The sequence below is a fragment of the Cydia strobilella genome, chromosome Z, assembly GCF_947568885.1.
Source record: "Cydia strobilella chromosome Z, ilCydStro3.1, whole genome shotgun sequence".
Classification (NCBI taxonomy): Eukaryota; Metazoa; Arthropoda; class Insecta; order Lepidoptera; family Tortricidae; genus Cydia; species Cydia strobilella.
The window spans coordinates 47,191,012-47,211,496 of NC_086068.1; the positions used below are offsets into that span (position 1 = coordinate 47,191,012).

The 20,485-nt window shown below is 38.9% G+C and overlaps 1 protein-coding gene across 2 annotated transcripts; it reads left to right on the forward strand.

The window, feature by feature from the left end:
* Positions 1 to 839: 839 nt before the first annotated feature.
* On the forward strand, positions 840 to 20,064 carry LOC134754958 (zinc finger CCHC domain-containing protein 24-like). Of its 2 annotated transcripts, XM_063691450.1 has the most exons (4): positions 840 to 1,069; positions 6,228 to 6,467; positions 7,856 to 8,052; positions 19,876 to 20,064. In XM_063691450.1, the coding sequence occupies exons 1-3, from the start codon at positions 1,049 to 1,051 to the stop codon at positions 7,982 to 7,984; spliced, it is 390 nt and encodes a 129-aa protein (XP_063547520.1). In that variant the 5' UTR covers positions 840 to 1,048; the 3' UTR covers positions 7,985 to 8,052; positions 19,876 to 20,064. The 2 variants fall into 2 exon arrangements, with proteins under 2 accessions (XP_063547520.1, XP_063547521.1); XM_063691451.1 differs by lacking the exons at positions 840 to 1,069; positions 6,228 to 6,467; positions 7,856 to 8,052 and adding an exon at positions 18,469 to 18,707.
* Positions 20,065 to 20,485: the final 421 nt, after the last annotated feature.

The window sequence follows — 20,485 nt, forward strand, 5'->3', positions numbered from 1 at the left end:
CGCAAAAAGTCTCCTTTTCATAGTAAAAGGACGTACAGCCACAGTTAAACGTTATTAAAACATGTATTCTAATGAAAATATTTTAATTTGCGTTTTTTCAAGTAGACACACACTAGTATTTAAACTATAAACACATTGTTTCCACATGTTGTATACATAAACGCAATATTCCTTGTTTTCCACGACTTGTAAGCAATATCTACGTTACATGCTGACGTCACGATAATGCCAATTTGTTAGAAGCGTTTCGTCAGTAGTGCGGGTGCGGGTGCCAAACGTTGACCATCATTTGTGACTTTTGTATTGCTTTAAGTTAAGACAATGGGTGCCATACAGCATACAGGCTTATTATTCTCAAAACGAACCTGATCGACTGATACCTTAAGAAAAATTTGTGGAATACCCTATTGTTATTTAATATTTAATTTCTCTAAAACGTAAATAATAACACACTATCCACACTTGCATTGAAATGTAATATTACAGTACATATGATGCTATTTTACCGCCCTAGTGCACTATTACGTGCGTATGTCGAAAATTTAAAGGGCCATATGTATGATATATACTGCAAAACGTTGTACAATACACGTGCGAAAACTAACTCCCGGCGATAAATTAAAAACTCCCTTCAGTCGTGTTTTAACTTATCTCTCCTCGGTGCGAGTTTCCTACTTTTCGCACTTGTATAGTAATGTACCTACTGATAACTTATGCCTGGCTCACGAACGCAATTTGTATTACTTACAGTAGGTATTTGCAGTTCGGTGAATAGGCAACTATCTGGTCACAAAAGTAGTAAACATAGGTGGGTACCTCTACATTTTATTTATGAAACATGCTGACACTGTAGTCTGAGTTACCTTCAAAGCAAAAGCTTGAGAATCGACGGAGTACCTTGGTAATTTAATATGAATAGGTACATGATCCACAACTATCAATCAAGTCAGCAAATCGCCCAAGTTGTTTACACTTGCATCATATAAATTGGCCGGTGGTGGAGTGACTATGCGGACGGGTATTTGGGTGAATCGTGTTCTTGTTAACAATGGGCTCCTTGTTTTCTAAGGTAGTGTTTTGTTTTTTACTTTTACTCATTTGTTGTGTTTCACATTGTGTTAAGGTGAAATATGCTCCATGTTGAGTGGCGAAAGACTTGAGTACTAGCGATGAATTGAGCGTTGTTGTGATGGTCTGTAGCTATATTTTTACTTGCTGATACAACAGCTTACTGGTTAATTACATGAACGATAAGGAATGAGGAACATTAAAGTGGTTTAGTCGACTATATTGGTAGTGCAACGGGTACCATAGGTACTACGCGAAAAATGCAAAATCATAGAAAGCAAATCTATGCGGTTTTTTATCAAAGAAAATAATTTCAATTGAGTATCACGCCTTAAAAGTAAGTAGAAATTCATACATCAATATAAAATGGTTATTTTCTCCTCACTAGCTCGGAAAGCCGTACTTTATCCTTTAAAACAAGCGGGTAAAAACGCATTTTATCCACTAGTGTGTAGTTAGTAATTTGACCTTGGATGGAGCGTGTTTAAGTAGCTTTTGACAGATAACAAAACGTAAAACGCTCAATAATGGTTCATTTGATATTAATTATCATAAATAAATAGTTTGAGAATTAAATAAATAAAAACTTTTATAAAAAAAGATAAACCGACTTCAAAAAGGATGAAATAAAATATTATCCTTTTTAGGGTTCCGTGTTTAAGTATATGCGTTACCAACTGATATGTTTGAAGTCGGTGCCAAGCCAAATTTTAAACCATATATTCATAGGGATTTTGGTGCAATTCGATAAAGATGCGGCTATATAAGTATGTACGTTGGATTACCTAATGCAGCGTACTACGTAGGCGAACAACACGCGAATGCGAAGCGGCGCGGCACGGCGCCTTAATTAATCCTTTGATACCTATATAGAAGTGTCCTACGTGGGCGATCTCGTTGCGAACGCGAACGAATTGGGCCGGCCGCGCCGTGCCGCGTCGCTTCGCTTCGTGTTCGCGAGTGTTCGCCTATGTAAGACGCAGCGTTACACGACGACAATAAACGAACTTCCTGTACACCTCAGAACAGAACACACGGTTGAACCTTCTTGGCGCAGTTCGTACCATGCTTGTCGGCACGTTAGTGTAAATCTAATACGTTTTGTCGTCGTATTTTTTTAAAGAGCATTTCTTACTAATTCTTAAACAGTCATAGCACGCAAGTGTGGGATTGGGACTGAGTTATTTTCTGTCACTTATCCAGAGGATTACATTTCAAAATATAAAACAATTCAAGGAACCTTCATGCAAAATTTCAGCTAAAGCGGTTCAGTTGTTTAGCCATGAAAAGGTAGCAAAGAGGCAGACATAATTGCTTTCACGTTTATAACATTTGTACAGTTGTAATGGGATTTATAGACATAAAGCTGATTATTTTTGACTGGTATTGTTACTACTCGGAGTACTTGGCTTGGCACCGACTTCAAACATATCAGTTGGTAACGCATATACTTAAACACGGAACCCTAAAAAGGATAATATTTTATTTCATCCTTTTTGAAGTCGGTTTATCTTTTTTTATAAAAGTTTTTATTTTTCCATTTTTAGTTTTTAGACATTGTTAAGAGCGTGACGCATGAATGAAAAACATAATCATGTTTATCTGTAAATTCGTAAACTTTATTAAATAATCAGAATTTTCCTCGAGTCCGTCTGGGAAATCATTCCTGTCAGTAAATCCATTCTCCGCCCCGCCACTGACCCAATCCCTCAAACCCCCCGATCACGCAACCTCACAGCACATCAACCCCTGATCACTGAACCCCTCGACCCTAAACCACCAACCCTTCAACCGCCATTCCCCGACCCCTAACCCCAGACCCCTTAACTCCTAACCCTAACCCCCATTCCCTTAACTCCCAACCCCTCAGTCTCCGACCCATCAACTCACCTCCCCTCAACCCCCAACCTAAAACCCCCCAAACACTAATACCCTCTACCTTCACCTCTCAGTCTCTTTGGTTGTTTCCAACACTACCTACATCAAAAATCCATAATACACATACGAGGGAAGTTATCAGTAGCCTTACCACGAGTTTGACATTGATATATTCGCTATCGTGTGCGTAACTTACTGTTTATGCATCTCGCTCGTACTGGCGTATTAGTGTACAAAGTAAGTTACGAACAATATTTAGTGCCAAACTCGTGGTTAGGCTACAGTTGCACTACATCAAATTGGAGGTATTGGTGAGGAAATGCTTGAGTTACTTTAGAAAACACCGAAATTACCATACACGTGCCTTTAAAAATTGAGGAGTTCCCTCAATTCCTCACGGATTCCATCATCAGATCAAAACCAAAAATATTACGAAAACACCTTGGAGAGGTAACTTCTTTCAAACAGAAAAAGAATAACTCAAATCGGATCATGGGTGCCGGAGTAATCGCTGAAATCATTATCATCAAAACAATCATCATCATCGGCTCCACTTCATCAAATTGGTGGTTTTCTAGAAAAAATGATCAAGTTGCTTAAGAAAACGACCAAATCACCATACATTTGCCTTTAAAAATTGAGGAGTTCCCTCAATTCCTCATGGATCCCATCATCAGAACAGCACCAGATTAATGTGGGACCACCTTGGTGGTAGTTCCTTTCAAACAAAAAAAGAATTGTTCAAGTCGGACCACGGGTCTCGGAGTAATCGCTGAACATCCTACATTAAAAAAATCATCATCACTATCTTCAAAACAATCATCATCATCAGGTCCACTTCATCAAATTGGTCGTTTTCGAGAGAAAATGCTCAAGTTGCTTATGAAAACACGCAAATCACCATACATGTGCCTTTAAAAATTGAGGAGTTCCCTCAATTCCTCAGGGATCCCATCATCAGATCAGAACCAGATTAATATGGGACCAACTTGGAAGTAGCTCCTTTCGAACAAAAAAAGAATTACTCAAATCGGACCACGGGTCTCGGAATAATCGGTGAACATACATAAAAAAAAAAAAAAAAAAATAGCCACAACCGAATACAGAACCTCCTCCTTCTATGAAATTGAAGTCGGTTAAAAATACCAAATTCAGCTTTATTCTATAAATTCCATAAAGGCCAGGAAATGAATGCCCAAAAAAAGTTATAGAGGGAAATTGTTGGAACACAATTTTTGACATCGTAGCTTTGTTTGAACTAGTTAGGAGGTGAACATATCAAAAGTCCCCGGCCGTGGGGAGAGTGGGGTTTGAAGGTTCCATTTTTCGGTTTTTCGATTATATCTCGGAAACTATGCGGCGACATGGCCACATACAAAATGAAGTGATTTAATTTGTTATAAGTTTTATTATGTCAAGTTTTTCGATATCTTGTATAGTTTTTGAGATATCCGCTCTTGAAGGTTTATTTAGGTCTCTCACTTTAATCTTGATTGTCTACATCAGTGAAGCTGCTAGGCCGGGTTTGGTATCGTTTTTGTATTTGGCCATGTCGTTCAGACGCATAGCTTCCGAGATATAAACGAAAAACCGAAAAATGGAACCTTCAAACCCCACTCTCCCCCCCCCCCCCTCCCCCCCAGCACCAGGGTTACGGCCGGGGACTTTTGATATGTTCACCTCCTAACTAGTCCAAACAAAGCTACGAAGTCAAGAATTGTGTTCCTAGCATTTCCCTCTATGCCTTCTTATTGCTTGGACTAATAAGAAACATTTGTTTTTTGTAATGATGTTGAATATAATTCTGAACGCACAAGTTGAGTCGATGTAATTTCAAAACGCATCGTCTGAAAGGTCAACATTGTCAACTTCAAACATTTTCCTTTAAAACTTTTCTCACCGACTCCGACTCACGTAAAAATACACAACTTCCAGTTTTCTATTAAATAAATAAATAAAATAAAAAGCCTTTATTAATTCTCTACATAAAAAAAAATATGTTGATAAAAGTAAAAAAAAAGTTTTCTATTGTGTAGAGACCCCTCTACGGGTGAAGGCCTCCAGATTCAGCCAGTTTTTCCTGTCCTTGGCCTTCTATGACCAGTCTTGACCGGCTGTAGCCACGATTTCGTCGAGCCATTTTTATTTAGGTTTCCCTTTGTTTCTTGTCCCCGAAGGGCCCCGCCATAGGGTGGTTATTTTTGCCCATCTGTCCCTATGCATACGTGCTGTATGGCCACACCATTTCCATTTTAATTTGCCAATGAAGCTGAAAAAAAGAGTACTCGATACCTGTCTCCTGCCTAGCCTGACATATGCGTGCCAGACATGGATATACAATCAACAAGCGCGGAATAAAATACAACGCTGCCAACGCGCCATGGAAAGATCCATACTTAATATAAAAAGAAGAGCAAAGACATACGGCAAATAACTGGTGTAATCGACGCATTATTATTTGCGCAAAAATTAAAATTAAAATGGAAATGGTGTGGCCATACAGTTTTCTATTACAATATTCTAAAAAAATTAGTGATTCCAGTGATGAAGATGCTCTAACGCCTGTGGATGTTGCACTTTCCTCGCTCTAGTGAGGTGAAAAGTTTTGTGTTACACACGGGTGCAAATGTATTTTACTTCTAGTGTGTTGAAACAATCGCGGGTAAAATACAACTGTGCACCCTTGTACGAGTATAACAAATAACTATTGTTTTATAAGGGGGTAAAGTTGTTGTTTAACCTCTCGATCGTGCTAATATTGATACCCGAGCAAGCGAAAGAGTCCGAAATTGAACCACAAGCGTAGAGATCGAGTGGTTCATAAAATTGAATCTTGAGCGCTGCGAGGGTTTCAAGGCACGAGGGTTAAACAAATTTTGCCACCGAGTGAAACACAAAATTTACACCAACACAAGGAAAATACTAACCGTAAAATAACAAACAAAATCAAAGCAAATCAATTCAAAATTAATGTTATTAAATATTTATCATTCAAAATCATCATTTAAACGTCAATTCTACCAGCCAACATAAGGAAACAACTCAAAATTTTCATTTGTTGACTTTGCCCTTTGCCCCAATTGCCCCACATGTGGATAAAAGGCAACTTTCTCATCAGTTTTTGAACAATCAAGCGAGCCTTTACCAGCTGGTGTGGTGAAAAAAAAATGTTTTTTTTGTGATTTACATTAATGTAGAAAACTTCAAGGCCGGTAATCCGGTATCACCTTGCGATATTTTTAATGTATTTCTCCTATAATGCTTCTTTCTCCGTTATTCAGAACAGTGCCTGGCGGCGATGCCGTCACTGCGACCGTAATGTTAAGTTGTTCGAGCGAACGTGCTGCCTGTGCGCGGCGGCGGGCAAGAGGATGGAGCCGCCGGCGCGCGGCAGCGACAAGCCGCTGTTCGGCGAGTACCTCTGCATCACCTGCGAGATCGTGTGGACCAGCCACCTGTGCTGGCCCTGCCACTACCAAGCCTGCAAGAGCTGCCACCAGCTCGTCTACCCCCACAGCTGGGTAGGTTTCAATACAACTCTTTTAACATTTTGAACGCTCACTAGCCTTCGTAACTATTTACCAATGGTGACACTGTTAAAAGTGGATATTTGTAAACCTTATTTAATAGCGGTAACGTATGAAATATCGACACGGACAATGTGACACTTTGCCCGTGTCTTATTTTATTACCTTCACTGTAACAGTGACGAGTGAGTTGCGATGCGTGTTAAATGATAAAAAGTTAATACCTCCTTTTTATAACAACATTAAGATCTGCTTGTTTCTTGATATAAATATAAAGCTTAGAAAATATTACAATAGTTACTTAACGGCTTTTAAATGTTTAACCATTTTTTGAAACTACCTATAAAAAACCACAAGTGCGAGTCTGACTCGCGCTCCGAGGGTTCCGTACTTTTTAGTATTTGTTGTTATTGCGACAACAGAAATACATCATCAGTGAAGATTTCAACTGTCTATAGCTATCACGGTTCATGAGATACAGCCTGGTGACATACACTGGATACAGACAGACAGAGGAGTCTAGTAATAGGGTCCCGTTTTTACTCTTTGGGTACGGAACCATAAAAAAATTAATACAAGTAGGTATATGTACGAGGGTGGATCCAAAAATCAAAAATGACGCATATTTTTTAACTTTTTCATTAAATTTTTTAAAATAATTTCTTTCTAGGTTCTTACACTTTTCCCAACGTTTCGGCCACTTCTTTAACCCCTCAAAAAAAAAAAGATTTGTCAAACTCTAAAATACGCCTCTCTCGGCGAGAACCTCCTGGTTTGACCTGAATTTCTTTCCCGGACCCACTATTTTATAGTGGGGAACAGAAAACAGTCGTAGGGAGCCAGATTCAGTGAGTAAGGTGGGTGTGGCAGCAATTCGTATCATAGTTGGTTTAATTTGGCGGAGACAATTCTGGAAGAATGTGGTGGTGCATTGTCGTGGCGAAACAACATTTTCTTCTTTGCCAAATTGGGCCGCGTCTCCTTTTTTTATCGAAACGGTCCAATAACTCAGTGTAGTAGTGGCCAATGATAGTTTGTCCTTTATTTGTAAAAAGTTCATGAGGATTGTTATCTTGGAATCCCAAAAAATCGTGGCCATAGCTTTTCCGGCTGATAGGACTGTTTTTGCCTTCTTCAGGGCAGATTTGTCAGAAAAAATCTATTGTTTTGACTGCCGTTTGATCTTAGGTGTAGGTAGCCAGGTTTTATCAACGGTAACAAGGCAAAAACTCCGGCAAATTTCGCTCAAACAAGGCCAAACGCCCCTTCGACTTTGACAGCCGTAACCGCTTATTTCCTTATCCGAGGAAGCTGGTGTCCAAGAATGATGTCCCATCCTCATTATTGAAAATTTAAGCCTAATAAATGTTTTTTCTTCCTAGCGCGATCTTACAGCAGCGGAAATAGGACGAGAAGCCAGGACTAAGGACCACCAGAGAGAATACTGCCAGAAGTGCCTGGAGGTTGGCTACTACTGTGGAGACTACGCTAGGCTCTATGGCAAATTCTAATAGACCGTTCTACGCTGGTGCCTCGGCCGAAAAAAAACGTCTTGAACTGTCAGCGCCAACCGCCATAGGTACTTACATTTTGTGGTTTATTTGATTTGTCCAGTCGTCATCAGATATATAGGAGCGGCCAAGGTGCTCACGAATATGTGAATATGTCAAGGCGCTAGAGTGCGTGTTTAGATATTTTAGAGATCCTCGGCCGCTCCGATACATCTGAAGTACAGTACAAACTGATGATGTAGAGCGGTTGACGCTGCAATAGGGTATCAATAATATATTTGACTACTAGTCAAATCAAATCAGTTTCTTATTTCGAACTGTCAAAACGATTTGCTACAATGGAATTTATATGAAACACAAGCATGTGAAGTCACGATCAAATTACCTACTCTTTATAGTTTTATACGGGTTTTAAAATAGAAATTGTGTCTAAAAATAACAACATGCCTACGTTTCTCTATTAATCTTCTTCTTCTAGTGCTTTCTTTCTTGCATGGTGAAAAATATTTTTTCCCCTCACTAGCTCGGAAAGCCGTCTTTTATCCTTTAAAACAAGCGGGGAAAAACGCATTTTATCCACTAGTGGGGAAAGTAATTTGACCTTGGATGGAGCGTGTTTAAGTAGCTTGACAGATAACAAAACGTAAAACGCTCATAATAATGGTTCGTTCGATATTAATTATCATTAAATAAATGGTTTGAGAATTTAATAAAAAATACCAGATTTAGCTTTATTTAATGATTTTAAGTCATAAACCTTAAAATTCCATAATAAACGTTTGTTTTTTAATAATTATGTTATTTTATATAATTCTGAACGCACAAGTTAAGTCGATGCAATTTCAAAACGCATATTGACATTTCATACGTCAGAAATGTCAACATTGTCAACAAAATTTTTACTTAAAAACTTCTCACGTAAAAGTAAAGAATTTCCAGAGTTATTTTGTTATAATATCGCAAAAAAATTAGTGATTCCAGTTGATGAAGATGATCTAACGCCTGTGGATGTTGCACTTTCCTCGCTATAGTGAGGGGAAAAGTTTTGTGTTACACACGGGTGCAAATGTATTTTACTTCTCGTGTGTTTAAACACTCGCTACGCTCAGGATTCTATTTCAGAACCACTCGCTTCGCTCGTGGTTCAGCTATAGAATCCTTTCGCTTGCTCGTGTTTCAATTCCACACTCGCGGGTAAAATACAACTTTGCACCCTTGTATAACAAATAACTATTTTAATACAGTTGCTCAAAAAGTGCTACTTTTCGTGGCTGTTTAGCGTGCGGAAAGTTGGTTTTCGCGAACTAGTGCTTTTTACTTTTCCAATTTTTTTAAATTTTTACTTGTTCCAATTCATGACTACCTATTGATGAGTGTTAATATTAGTTTCCTTTAAACGTCGTAATCAACATAAAAACCTACTGTTAATGTAAGAATATGAAAAATATGCATATTTCATATTTTATTACTTACCTCTTCATCATTATAAGTATTACACGTTTATTTTTTAATGTTGAAAACTAGTCTAATGTAATGGCGAAAGGCAAATATATCATATCATACACAGAAAAAAAGTTGAAAAAACCAAGAAAAAAGTTCTTGAATCAAGAAAACTTAAAGGAAGACCGAAATTATCTTTAACCAAAAAGTTTTTTAGTCAAGAAAAAAAATCTCAAGTCAAAAACTTTTTTCTTGGTTCAAGATTATTTCGGCTTCAAATTTTCGTTCAAGAATTTTTTTCTTGGTTCATTTTTTTCTGTGTACTTAATAGGAATTTTACAGGCACATACGACTTTTTGTTTTCGGATGTCACAGTATCATCAAACAGTTCTCAACGATTGGCGACTTGCATGCGTGTAGAGAATGTAGAGATCTCGAAACACCAGTGTAACGCGACCGTAAGATCCTTTACCATGTATGCTCTATGCTATGCATATTCGGAGAGCTCATTTATATACCGGTTTCTTTACGTCTTGACTCGCGTGTGACAAATGAGCGATTTTAATATTTTTTCAATAAATTCTGTTTACAAAATTTCGCGTTAAACGTACGACTTGTACAGGAGGACAGCCGGAGGAGACTAGAAAATATTTTTGCCCAACTGAAACGGATAGCGGATCGGAGACGTTCGCTAACGCTTAGGTCATTTAAAATAATTCCGATTATGTTAATAATGCTTTAAAATTTCTAGAAATTTACAATTTATAATAACATCCTGCCTCGCACAGCTAAACTGCCTCGTTGTTGTACAAAGTAGTAACACAAGTCTTTCAAATTCTGAAAGTGTCATTAAGGGATTGTCCAATTTGTCCACAATGACAGCAACGAAACGGCCAAGCCGTACTGTTTCTCCAAGATGTTGGCTGTATACAGTTAGAGCTTATAAAGTTAGGACTTACAGAGTAAAAGTCTTGGTACCTACTACGGGATCTGATAGCTTTTTAGTGTATAAGCTTTATGCGCCTAGTCTTGGCAACACTTTACATGAAATGTTTTTGGTGGGATACATAATATGTATCCCACCAAAAATATCATATACCTATAGTCCGACAGGCCATTTCCGTCAGTAGAAAGAGGCTCTATCTAGCCGCGATTAGTTGATCATACACACAAAAATTTGGATTTCACGCCTTTTTTTAAGTGACAAAATTGGTTTGATGAACTATACCACACTGTAAAAAGTATACAGTGGACCGACGACTTTGACGTGTACCGAGCTACTAACAATGGCGAATGTATGCAGCTCGGGTGCGCGCGGTACATCCCTCGCCCCTCGCACCCCGTACGATTGCCCTGTGTAGACTGTTAGGGTTCGCGTTTAGAAGCCTTAATTTGATTGTTATTTTCAATAGACAATATCCGTATATATTGAAATGGCGGGTAAATATAAATACTTATTGAGGATTAGTCGATGGAATGCGCGGTACGCCATTTTTACCACAGACAGCCGTCTATAGTAAATGGCGCGAAAATACTGATCGGTGATTGGTGGAAATCTGACAGGTGATTAGTGATTGGAAGGGGGCGACTAGGGGGAACCGGGCCAGTTGCGACATTCTAGTGTGGACCGTGGAAGAAGCAACACTTGTAATGCCTAGCTAGGTTAATCGAAAAGAAAACAATAAAAGTGTTCGTCTCTAGTTTGAGTTCTAAGTAATCTCCAAATCTACGATACCCGAGTCCGTACTTCGAGTAAGTGGTGTCATAAGACTACACAGATAAGTCTGCACGGACTGATACTGACGGATATGATAAGGATGCACGACCACAGATAAGACAATGACTTGAATCTTGACAACCCTAAATGGCCGAAAGGGATAGTGCCATATATTAGAAAGGGACAGCATGATTCGTCCCTGAACCGCTGTCAAACTTCGGTTTTGTAGGAAGTTTCCTTTCTGTACGGCAGTACTATTATTTATTCTGTGATACCACGCCATGTTTTGTTGTTATTGAATTATCAAATGTATTTTTTTCAGATTTTTTTTCCAACCAAGGAAGGCCGTACAGCGACTTCTACTTCAGCAGTCAATATCTGGGCACGATTTTTTTTAATATACACCTCTTCTACTACTATCTTACTAATAACTCTGTTAATTAGGTCGGTCATCAGTCCTCATTAACCCATTCAGTGCTAATCACGACACGTTGTCGTTTTGCATCTATGAAGCATTTTCGCTACATACCGGGAAACCCATGTTATCGGCTTCGACCACAGTATTACAATATTCCCTAGGGAAGAATAATTGTAATAATGTGGTTTACAACCAAGATTTGTCCGTATGTAGGGTTCAAACATTAAACTCACTTAAGTTTCTCGATTTAAATGCGCTAAGGATACTGTAAACCTGACGCGCCTGATGATATATACAGAATATTTTTTTTTAATAGATAATATATTAGTGTCGGTGGCATATTGCAAAGTAGAGTACGAATAAATTTTATTTATGAGTTCCAAACTTAGAAAATACAGACTACTTCCTGAAGTCTTAGAATGCTGAAATTTGGCATGTAGAGATGGTTCGGTATGCAATCACATATGGTGACCAGAAATATGTAACTTTTGCCCTTCAACCCCTTAAAATGGGGGTGCCTAAAATACCCATAAACCTGAAAACATTGGTTCCTGAAGTCCTAGAATCGTGAAATTTTGTGTGGTAGCAGTGATTGGAATGCTAATACAAAAACAACAATAAAAAAAAACAAAAAGCTTTCGAAGTACAGATTTGAACCAGGTTCACGTAAACCAGCCAAATAGCGCCCTCTATATTGGCACTGCTTCTTGTCGTAAACTTTTCAAAACCTTACTTCAAACCAAAGATAGATATAACTCTGTAATTATTATATCCTCTTTGCTTCAAACACAAGCGCTGGTGGCCTAGCGGTAAGAGCGTGCGACTTTCAATCCGGAGGTCGCGGGTTCAAACCCCGGCTCGAAACTTATGTACGAAATTATATTTATCATTCGCTTTTCCATGGAGTAAACGCTTTCGTAAAAATTTGTGCCTACGCATAAGCGTAATCTTGGGATTAGTTGCCAAGCGGACCCCAGGGTGTGCCGTGGCGTGGCTAAAAATGCCGGGATAATGCGAGGAAGATGATGAACTTTAAACACAAGGGAGGTTCTGTGAGCTGTAGAACCTCGCGAACATAGAAAGATAAGAAAAAAAAACATTTACATTAAAAAAGTGACATTTGATGAAGTTGAACTGCTGATAATGATCAGAATGGAACTCTTCAACGACACATAGTTCACGTTTGGCAATGTGTCCTCTTCGTTATGTTTGTTAAGCAAGTTAAGTTTTAAAGACACATTTTTGTCAAGCTCGAGTTCTGATGATGGGATCCATGAGGAATCGACGGAACTCCTCAAATGTTAAAGGCATACGTAGTAGTAGAAGTAAATCACTTTATTGTACAAAAAAATTGTTAACATGAAATTCACATAAATTTAGGTACAAAGGCGAGCTTGGCGAGCAGTGGACGTCTATCGGCTGACATGATGATGATGATGGTGATACATAAATATAGCATACATAAACATCGGTCGGAGTGGCGAGCCTTGGGGGAGGCCTATTTCCAGCAGTGGACGTCTATCGGCTGACATGATGATGATGATACATAAATATAGCATACATAGACATCGGTCGGAGTGGCGAGCCTTGGGGGAGGCCTATGTCCAGCAGTGGACGTCTATCGGCTGACATGATGATGATACATAAATATAGCATACATAAACATCGGTCGGAGTGGCGAGCCTTGGGGGAGGCCTATGTCCAGCAGTGGACGTCTATCGGCTGACATGATGATGATGATACATAAATATAGCATACATAAACATCGGTCGGAGTGGCGAGCCTTGGGGGAGGTCTATGTCCAGCAGTGGACGTCTATCGGCTGACATGATGATGATGATACATAAGTAGCTAGCGTAGCTAAATATTGAGAATAATTTATAAAAGAATATACTCTATTTTACTCACGTTACATACGTAAATAATGAATAATGATCAAACTTTTTTTTGTGTTTATAATACTATATTATAAAATATAATACTTTCCGATTATTAAAAATACCTCCACGTGAAAGTTTTATTTCTGCAGCTTAATACTGCACAATCCGGCAATTTTAATTTAATTAACAATACTTTGTTACATGAGAATACGATTCACATGAACGTCGTCAATCGAGTATGTAATGTAGTTTATAAAACAACAAACATAGTTTGCTCACAAAATACACATATGTTCCAAAATGGCTGTTACATACGAACAGACAGACAGAAGACCAGACGGACAGACGGACAAAACAAAACTGTAAAGGTTCCGTTTTTGCCATTTTGGCTACTGAAGGCCGAATGCCCGGAGCGTATGACAGGTACGCGCTTCCCACAACGTCTCCAAGTATCTCCATGGCGGACGGTTTGCCCGAAGGTCGAGCTCCGCGAAGATATATAAGGTCAGGAGCGTCCAAGAGAGGCGCTTCTGTAGTGTTCAAACACATAACTTTAGTACCTACAAGTGTCGAACTGCATGCATGGTTCTTGCAACCTCCACAAATACCTACTTGCGAAGTGCTCGCCAGCGGCCTTCGCATTCAGGCATTTTAACTGCTTATCAGGCTCGATAAAAGAATTTTTGTGTCAATACAGTTTTACGTTTTTTTTTTTCTTATCTTTCTATGTTCGCGAGGTTCTACAGCTCACAGAACCTCCCTTGTGTTTAAAGTTCATCATCTTCCTCGCATTATCCCGGCATTTTTAGCCACGCCACGGCACACCCTGGGGTCCGCTTGGCAACTAATCCCAAGATTACGCTTATGCGTAGGCACAAATTTTAACGAAAGCGTTTACTCCATGGAAAAGCGAATGATAAATATAATTTCGTACATAAGTTTCGAAAAACTCATTAGTACGAGCCGGGGTTTGAACCCGCGACCTCCGGATTGAAAGTCGCACGCTCTTACCGCTAGGCCACCAGCGCTTGTGTTTGAAGCAAAGAGGATATAATAATTACAGAGTTATATCTATCTTTGGTTTGAAGTAAGGTTTTGAAAAGTTTACGACAAGAAGCAGTGCCAATATAGAGGGCGCTATTTGGCTGGTTTACGTGAACCTGGTTCAAATCTGTACTTCGAAAGCTTTTTGGTTTTTTTTATTGTTGTTTTTGTATTAGCATTCCAATCACTGCTACCACACAAAATTTCACGATTCTAGGACTTCAGGAACCAATGTTTTCAGGTTTATGGGTATTTTAGGCACCCCCATTTTAAGGGGTTGAAGGGCAAAAGTTACATATTTCTGGTCACCATATGTGATTGCATACCGAACCATCTCTACATGCCAAATTTCAGCATTCTAAGACTTCAGGAAGTAGTCTGTATTTTCTAAGTTTGGAACTCATAAATAAAATTTATTCGTACTCTACTTTGCAATATGCCACCGACACTAATATATTATCTATTAAAAAAAAATATTCTGTATATATCATCAGGCGCGTCAGGTTTACAGTATCCTTAGCGTATTTAAATCGAGAAACTTAAGTGAGTTTAATGTTTGAACCCTACATACGGACAAATCTTGGTTGTAAACCACATTATTACAATTATTCTTCCCTAGGGAATATTGTAATACTGTGGTCGAAGCCGATAACATGGGTTTCCCGGTATGTAGCGAAAATGCTTCATAGATGCAAAACGACAACGTGTCGTGATTAGCACTGAATGGATTAATGAGGACTGATGACCGACCTAATTAACAGAGTTATTAGTAAGATAGTAGTAGAAGAGGTGTATATTAAAAAAAATCGTGCCCAGATATTGACTGCTGAAGTAGAAGTCGCTGTACGGCCTTCTTTGGTTGGAAAAAAAATACATTTGATAATTCAATAACAACAAAACATGGCGTGGTATCACAGAATAAATAATAGTACTGCCGTACAGAAAGGAAACTTCCTACAAAACCGAAGTTTGACAGCGGTTCAGGGACGAATCATGCTGTCCCTTTCTAATATATGGCACTATCCCTTTCGGCCATTTAGGGTTGTCAAGATTCAAGTCATTGTCTTATCTGTGGTCGTGCACGCAAAGGAACGTCAAGTTGTGTCAGCTATTATTATAGCTCGGAGCAATGCTGAGCCGAACGGAGCCGAGAATACCCGAAAGGAGGAATTTCGCACCCCTTGCGGCGGTATTGCGTATTCAGTAAATAAGAACAAAAAAACTAGACTCATCCTTTTCTTTTGGGTGCTAGGACTAGTGTAAGACAAAAATAGTATGATTCTCTCTATCTATGTTTGAAATAAGAGATAGTCCTTTGACAAACTATAGTAAACTATAGTTTAGCTGTCGAAGTCGGGGGCACGCTCAGAATAATGACTAAAGCATAGAAGTCGGGCAAAAATGCTTCGCAAATATGTATACCCGTACTTTACTTCCTTACGAATTAGATAATGTGCCGAAAAGAGATGCATATATGCTTGTTATTTCTCATTTACGTACGGTGTCATAAGTTTGATAATTTGCTAGGGATGTAACTGTGTCGACTTTTTATATCGATAAATAATGCATGAGTTTATGTGCCGTGTAAAATAATAATCACGAAATTTGCAAATTGATAATAGTCTGGCTAATGAAAGTTGAACCTGAAAAAACGCGGCAATTTCAAGAAATCTGTAGCAGGCGGCTCGTTGAAATGAAATGAAATGCGTGGAATACAAGGATAGCATAACTTTTACACTTTTTATAATTTTTATATTCTAAAAATCATTAAAAAGTATAAAAATTATGCAATCCTTGGAATCAAAGGGCCGCCTGATATGAGGATTAATGCATGTACCTAATATAGCTTTTATCTCATTTGCAGTCTACCACTCAGAACCGTCTAACTATACCTCTCGTTTTTTTATCATTAGAAAGAAGGCGAGCGATCTTAACGTGTCGTTTTATCGAAAAACACTTTGAAAATAAGTCACAACAAATATAATATACGATCATTTACATACTTTTGCTTTCATAAGTATAATATTGTTATATTTATATAAAAACTTGTCAATAAAAAGACACGTGGAAATGGTTTACCGTTTTTTCTAATGCTAAAAGACTAAGTATAGTTTCTAGTCATACAGTCAGCTGCAGAGAAAAGGCACCCCCCTGCATACAATGTTCTGTAAATTAGTATGGACGTGGGGTACCTTTTCTCTGCAGCTGACTGTACCAAATAGGAAATAATAAAAAAAAACGTTCGTGTAATATTTTTTTACGCGAAACAAGGCGTAGGTGGCGCCACTATCACAATCTGAGGGTCTATCGCGAAACAAGAAAATCGAACTTTCGTTATCTAACATCTCTGTCACTCTTGCGTATTCGAGCGATAAAGAGGCAGCTAGATAACGAAAGTTCGGATTCGAGTTTTCCGGTAGGTCCCCTGAAAACTTGTCAAAAACCTGTTAAAGGTACAGTATGAATAAGTTACTCTACGGTGCACTAAAAAAGCTAGTGCTGCAATCTGGTGGCAGAACATTGCAGTAATATCCCCTATTCCTCGTCCTTTGGAAATCTGAAATAAAAAGTTGAGTTTTGTGACCAACAATATTAATAAAAGGAACATTCATCAATGATCATTAATGTCTTTTTTATTAGGGTTCCGTACCCAAAGGGTAAAAACGGGACCCTATTACTAATACTTCGCTGTCCGTCTGTCTGTCACCAGGCTGTATCTCATGAACCGTGATAGCTAGACAGTTAAATTTTCACAGATGATGTATTTCTGTTGCCGCTATAACAACAAATACTAAAAAGTACGGTCCCCTTGGTGCGCGCGTCCGACCCGCACTTGACCGGTTTTTAGTATTAAACTATAGTCTGGCAAACACAATCTGTCAGTAAGTAGGAACAAAGAAAACTATAGGTACAGTCGAAGGCAAAAATATCGATCCAGACAAATGGCTTAAAAATATGTGAACACGATTTTATTGTCTGAGCGTACACATATTTTTGAGACTTTGGGAATGTATATATATTTATGCCCTTGACTGTACTCATCAATTAAAATGAGACAGTCCTGGGCCAAACTATAAGAAAGCTGTAAATGTCGATAGGTTATTGATCTGAGGTCGATACATCACTATGCCAAAAATATAACCTTTCATACTTAGCAGAAAAGTTCGAAAATATATGCAAAAATCTATATAGACTTGAATGCAAGTAAAAATTACATAAACAACATATCGATTTCTATGTTTAGGGTCAGGTCCTATAAATAAATTTCTTCAAAATTGAACAAAACTCACCAATTAAAGGTTATCGGTTCGTGCGTATTTTCTTTTCTTCCTGTATGCGATTTACAGCCCTCGATCACACAAGACATTATCACAAAGGGAACTTCAAACCATTACAAATAAAAACTCAGCACGTTTTCCAACAATCTTTCAGGAATAGCAAAAATATAATTAAAATAAACCAAGATGACCGCTGAAACATCCCGAAATATTTCAACTAAAATAATACGACTATGTCAAGTTGTTACAGTTGACACCTACCTGTGAAATAACGAACATATATTTTATTTGGCTGGATTATATTATAGAACCACATAGGACCATTTGACATTTCCCTCAGTTTATCTTATGACAATCCTGAAAAAAACGAAAGAACTTGCGGATTGTTGTCTCACTCACTCATAGACAAAAAGTAATAACGTGTTGTGAATACGATATCTTTTACCAAGCTTTTATTTTTGCCCGGCTTCTTTGCTTTAGTCATTATTCTGAGGTCAGACTTTTGGCGCGAGGCGTAAATGTGTAGTTTATGCTTTGGCCTGAAGTGTCAATGTACATGTGATGAAAATGTTTATGGTTCCGATTCAGGCCACAAGATGGCAGGCCCTCCAACGCGCACGGTACCTATACGTTCTGCTCTAAATATACTCTATAGAGTATAAGGTACGTATAACTACATAAGGTCTTTGGTATTGGTGTAAAGTCAAACATTTGTCAAAATTGACGGTTATTCAGATATAATTTTTTTTTTATCAGTAAAATGTTTTTCTCCATTTTAGGTTGTAGTTGTGGTGATAATCATGACTCCAAAGTAGATAATATACAATACGACGATGGTACTGTGGAGAGCATGGATGCGGCACAGCACTTCCCAAGCTCTGACCAGATCTGGGGAATGGTGGGCACTATTCTGGCCGTTGGAGCAGTTTGGATGATATTCACAAGCGTACGATATACTTTTAGACGAACCTAAAAATTGATTATTATTTAGCTTAGAAAGTCTGTCTGATAAAGATTGTTATTTTTATTGTTCTATTTGTACGCACTACCAGGCGTGGCTCACTCCGCGATTTCGTCGCGTCGCTACAAGTACTCAAGTACAGTCGCCATCAGATTATATCGGAGCGGCCGAGGAGCTCAAATATATCTGAACACGCACCTAGCGCCTCGGCAATAGAGGCGTGTTCAGATATTTGTGAGCACCTTGGCCGGTCCGATATATCTGATGGCGACTGTACAATTTTGGTGTATAGCCATAGTAGACCGCGCACCGCTACTGAACGGACGCCTGCTCGCGCTTGGGCCACCTTGCGGTCATATCTGTCATAATAGACACGTTTTGTTAGAGAGTGAACCTTCTGTACCTAGAACTATTATTTACTCTGTCTGTTCCGCTACAATCGATTCGATCTATCGGGTTTATGACGATGCTTTCCTTGTTCGACTGAGTCAGTCTAACTTCCTATAAAAATACGATGTTTACCTCGACAACCTCACAGGCCTCACAGCCGCTCCTAAGTGTTGCCCTATTGTCGCACTGTGCGTGCGGCCGTTGTAGGGCCCACTAAATGTATAGGCGAGTCACCACCTGTCTTACACAATTTTGAGACTGATTGTCACGGCAGGTGTCCGCTAGTCTCCTCCCATAGCCCAATATATCCAGTCTATCCAACATACAAATCAATAGCCTATGACCTTAGTTCCCATCGCAGCACAAAAGTGGTGCACTGCAATAGTCTGCATCTGGCGGGGACCATCTCCGGATGTATCATATTGTGCGTTCAGGGATGGTATCCGCCACGTGTATCCCTTGCTTTTAGATTAATTTGTCTTAAAGGGCCTCTGCGCTGTTGGTTCGGCCCCACGCACGCCTCCCAAAGATCCGGGAACCCATGGTCCCGAGATATGGAAAGACAGACAAATAATAATAATAATAGGCATTTTCATCTGTGGCGGATGTTTTAAGCATCATCCTGGTGACGACACTTGCGTTCATGGCACGATAACAGGCCCTTTCACACTGTCGCTTTTAAATACGTCCAGAGTTAGCTTAGGCGGACTCTAGTTCATTAAAAAAACAAATGGTTTTACCAGCAATACATAACACATTACAGATCAAACGCGGCCGCAAGGCTCCTCCGCATCCGCCACCACGAGGCGCCCACGGGACCGACAAGCAACAACCTCTCGCTGCTTCGCGCCTCGCCCCGCTCAAACAAGACTCGCAGCGCGAAACACAGACCCCGTCCGTATGCAACAAGCGTTGTAAATAAAACCTTTCAAATTAAACACCTTTCTAACAATATTACATTTTATTACATTTCCATTTAATATTTTCATAATAATGTATATAAGAATATAAATGTCCTCTTATGTCATAGCAATAACCTCTAAATACGTAAATATAAATGGAAAAAAATGATTTCTTATAAACCTAATATGGAAGCCCACAAGGGCGTATGCTACTCGTAGTACGCTATAACGCTATGCGCGCGTCATGTATTACCATTTATCTATTAATAGTGACAGCAGCAGCCAAATTAGAACCTAAATATGCACAATAGAAACTATATTAATATTGTCTTCGGTAACCGCGATAGTTACTCATGAAATAAAACTATGAAAACGGATTATATCGCGTATATTGAATTTATAATACATCCCGACGTTTCGAACCGTTTACAGCGTTCGTGGTCAACGGTTTTATTACATGAGAAACTATAT